Source organism: Lactuca virosa, chromosome 3, assembly GCF_052849685.1.
Source record: "Lactuca virosa cultivar CGN04683 chromosome 3, Lactuca_virosa_CGN04683_v6, whole genome shotgun sequence".
NCBI lineage: Eukaryota > Viridiplantae > Streptophyta > Magnoliopsida > Asterales > Asteraceae > Lactuca > Lactuca virosa.
This window is the reverse complement of record NC_136428.1, coordinates 204,549,882-204,553,979: the sequence shown is the minus strand read 5'-3', so window position 1 is coordinate 204,553,979 and position 4,098 is coordinate 204,549,882. Positions and strand designations below refer to the sequence as shown.

The 4,098-nt window shown below is 39.5% G+C and overlaps 1 protein-coding gene across 2 annotated transcripts; it reads right to left on the bottom strand.

Moving 5' to 3' along the window:
• Positions 1–416: 416 nt before the first annotated feature.
• LOC145166915 (GRAS family transcription factor) lies at positions 417–2,452 on the bottom strand. Of its 2 annotated transcripts, XM_079085972.1 has the most exons (2): positions 2,089–2,452; positions 417–1,996 (listed from the first exon to the last, which is right to left on the bottom strand). In XM_079085972.1, the coding sequence occupies exon 2, from the start codon at positions 1,928–1,930 to the stop codon at positions 641–643; it is 1,290 nt and encodes a 429-aa protein (XP_078942098.1). In that variant the 5' UTR covers positions 1,931–1,996; positions 2,089–2,452; the 3' UTR covers positions 417–640. The 2 variants fall into 2 exon arrangements, with proteins under 2 accessions (XP_078942098.1, XP_078942097.1); XM_079085971.1 differs by having other exon boundaries at positions 417–2,452.
• Between the last annotated feature and the right edge of the window lie 1,646 nt (positions 2,453–4,098).

Sequence of the window (4,098 nt, the reverse complement as noted above, 5' to 3'; positions counted from 1 at the left end):
CTTGATGGATATAGCCTAGTCTGGGGATAATGTCGAGGTTGAAAGTATAGTTAGTGTCACCTCTCAATTAATTAATTAACATTTGGATTACTCAAGATCTTCATGTTGTTATGAGATGAGCATGTATACTCTCTCATAATAACCTCAACCTGGACATCGTGAATTAGTTATCACTAGGTTTAGATTTTATATTGGTATATCGAGATTCCATCATGCAACTAATGATATTTCCATTAGGCTTTCATCATGTTTATACATATATTCTACTTGCTATAAAATATATAAGATCGAATGCTAATTAAGTAATTATAATACGTAGAGAATGGAACTAATAACCATTGTCTTCCTTCAGACACCACCACGGATGTTAACATGGCTGCTAATATAGAATATACTAATATTAACATATGTCTACATAAAGAAAGAGAGATTCCATTCTTTGGTTTACTCATGCACATACATGAAAGGGAAGATTAAGACATAATATCTGATATATGATCTTTAGATATGTTAATTATTAGCCTAAAAACAGTAACCAACACCTTTTTGAATCGACAACCTACCAACTACGCTTAAATCTACTCACCAAAATGAAAAGAAAAAGAAATTAAAGAAGATTATAAGTCATTTTAAAATCAAATTAAGTTGGTACCCAAGCAGTTGTAAAAACCACATTATGTCCTTTCCAAGTAAGAACAAGATCATCTTCTTCCTTCTTCAACCCCCATCCAGCTGCATGTTCATCCAGCATCCCTTTCACTTCTGTTACGATATCTTCTCCAAACCCAACCCCACGAAACCCTGTATTTCTCATTCTCTGAACCCATCTTGCTCGTGGCTCAAGTCGCTCAACTCTATGTAACCCTTCATGGGCTATAACATTCTCGATCTTCCAACCGATATCAGCCTCGTACCACTGTCTTTGCTTGCTTCCTTTTGGTAAAAAAGTGTCGACTATGTCGTATGGGATCCATAAGTAATTAAAAGCTGACCTTAATCTGCAAACCAAGTTATTTGATGTGAAATCTGCATCTTCATCTGCTAAAACTACGAGGGTTGGATTCAGACTTCGGATTTGTTTCAAGAATAAAGCTCGTGGGGTTGCATCTTCGAAAGAAAAGGGAGTCGTCGACGTCGTTGCTGTTGGGGTTTCTTCTGGTATGTAATGAAGCATCATGTGACAGTTTATTACGAGTGCTTCGTTAGTCTCGTTTCCATGTACTAGGTTTTGAAGCTTCAGATGTTCGATTAACGAAGAGAATCCATCTGAAGAACTCGAAGGAATTACATTGAAATCCAAGATTATGTTTCTTGAACGAGCAAAGTTTACTAACTTAATCCCTAGCTCATCGTATGACAGATCCAGCATCGGAGGGACATCCTCCGTGGCTCCAGCTATCGTGAGCTTGACGACCGGTGGACCTTCTAATTTCCCAGCCATGGCGTCAATCAAAGTAGGGATTTGCATGCAATGTGTCAGACTCAAATCGACGATGTGAACAGTCGAGTATCCCTCCACTGCTTCAAGTATGGCAGCGTTGGCAGCTGTGAAACCAAACCGATGCCATGGCGTCAAGTCAACAAAGCTCGCAAGCTCAATAATGGAAAACTTATGCGTTTGGATGGTGATATTGGAATTCGAGAGGGCAGCTGTAAGCATCTTACAGGTTCCGGTTTTGGCAGCTCGAGCAATCAACGCTCGTAGGAAGCCACATGTGAGTCTTTGATTGGAATCCCCATCGGAAGGCGCGATGTTGTTAAGAACCCACAAGATTTGTTGAGAGAGAGTAGCATCATTACTTTCGATTGCATTAGCACAACGAACAAGCAACTGCTCCATGCAGTTGGCATCCCCGAAGGTTCCAAGCGCCTTATTAGGCGCTGGAAATCCCGGCCAGGGTCGCGTACGATGGATTTGGTTTGGGTTCATAGGAGTGAAGTTTTGGCATGGTTTAGTGGTGAGATGGAGTGGTGGAGCTGGTAGAGTTTCAGTGAACTGCATCATGAGGAGAAGTGAGAAACAAAGGGAGAGAAAGAGAGAGAGAAAGAGAGAGAAAGAACGATGGCGACCAGACTAAAAAGTGGTACCTCTGTCTTCTGGGAATATCGGGATATGAAACAATATTTGTAGAGAGAAATCTGGGTAAAAATCTAAGCAAAATAGACTGATCATCATCGTATTTCCTAAAGATTGATAAAATAGGTATGATGGTTTAACGGCAAAACAGCTTTAGTTTTTCCGAAAATGATGTAACACAAGTAGACTTTTGAAGAGGGGAGACTACAATGAGGGTTTAGAAGCACAGTTGCAGAAGGTGATTTTGTGTCTGATTTGATGAAATTGTGTCATATAAAGGGGTGGTGGGGGTGGGAGGTAGTGTTGGAATTTGGTAGCATGTGAGGGTGGCCGGCCATGAGTTGGATGTATGTGGGAGTTGTGATTTTGTCATTTAATGTGTAATTAGATGGATGTGTTTGTGTAGATTTATAGATAGATCGAGTGTAAGGAAATACACATCTGCTCATCTTCTTCCTGGGACCATTTTTATTAATGTTTTCATATATATATATATATATATATATATATATATATATATATATATATATATATATATATATATATATATATATATATATATATAGGTTCAGGTGTTTAAAGTAATTATTGTGTTATTGTATATATATAAATGTGGACTAATCAAAATTAAATAAAAATTTAAATAATTAAATAAATAAACAAGGGTATTTTAGTAATTTGATAAATAGCTTCCACAAATAATCCCTATAATCATGCTGAAATTAACTTTTAACCTAATTTATTTTCTTATATACACAGCCGCCGATCAATACCATCACCCACCACCAAGCTACCATCGCCCCCATATGATCGACTAAAGTAGGAACGAGAGAATGAACGACATAGAAGAAGACTTTGGTCAACACCACCAGATTCTTAGGGATTGATGTTGTGATTCTGGCAATCGTTTTTCACTCCTCCGCCGAGAGCGTAATGTCGGGAGAGTTAATCGACGATTGGTTCCCGATAATTGGTCATAGTGGTAAACCGACAAAACCTAACACCGCAATACGATTACATCTTGTGATGATCGGAACAATGAAAAATCAATTGCTACCGATGAGTTATTTGGCCTGAAGGATAGTTATTTTCCGGTAAGACACGGGGGGAATGTGACGCTGTATCAGGACGCGCACCTCCAGGAGGGGCAGTTACCGGAGATCGAATTGGATGGAGAGAATCAAAACGGTATGAATTTCATGTCAAATCCTTTGTCTAACATCTGTTTTTAATTCATCTTCATTGTTTCTCTTTTATCTAGACTTCTAAATGCTACCATTCCCAATGAAACGCCCCAATTCCCATGTATTGTTTAAATAAGAATTTAATTGGTTTCAAGGCCTACTCGACGAGTTGGTTGCCCTACTCGTCGAGTAGCATCGGGTTTGGTACGCGTGTTTAGTGACCTACTCGCCGAGTCCATGAAGGGACTCGACGAGTAGGAGCTGGCAGAAGAAACCCTAAATCTCGGGGTTTTGCACCCTATTTAAGGAAAGCATAAGCCTCCTTTGGCCTCTTTGCAGTTCTAGAGAGCTGTTGAGAAACCCTAATTCGTGTGGTGCTCTATTGTGTGTGTATTAAGATTGCGAGGAAGATCTTTGGAGAAGAGGAACTTGGAAGGAAAGGGAATTGGAGCAAGGAAAGTGTGGGAAGCAGAATCTACCTCAGTTAGCATCTTCCAGAGGTATCAAGTCGCCACCTTTACTTCTTTTCCCTTATAGATCTCTTTTTGGTTGAGTTTGGGGATTTTATGGATCTTTGAGTTGATAAGGTGGACTATGGGCTAGATCTAAAGTTGTAACTTCAGATCTGGACCCTTCTTAAGTCCTAGAGTCATAAAGTTTTTGGTTCGGGCGTGAATGAAACCTCTTTGAGTATGAAACCCCCATTGTAAGCTTGGATTTGACATTAAGAGCCTTTGTAGCTATGCATGCACGTAAAGTTTGCAACTTTACGTGAAAAGCATGCCTTAGAAGCTTGGATCTGTATTTTGGAGCCGCTGCATGGCTCAAATGAGTCTG

Bases quoted from the DNA above. Each gene is read 5' to 3' on its own strand.
- LOC145166915 (XM_079085971.1), bottom strand. From the start codon at position 2,005: ATGATGCAGTTCACTGAAACTCTACCAGCTCCACCACTCCATCTCACC.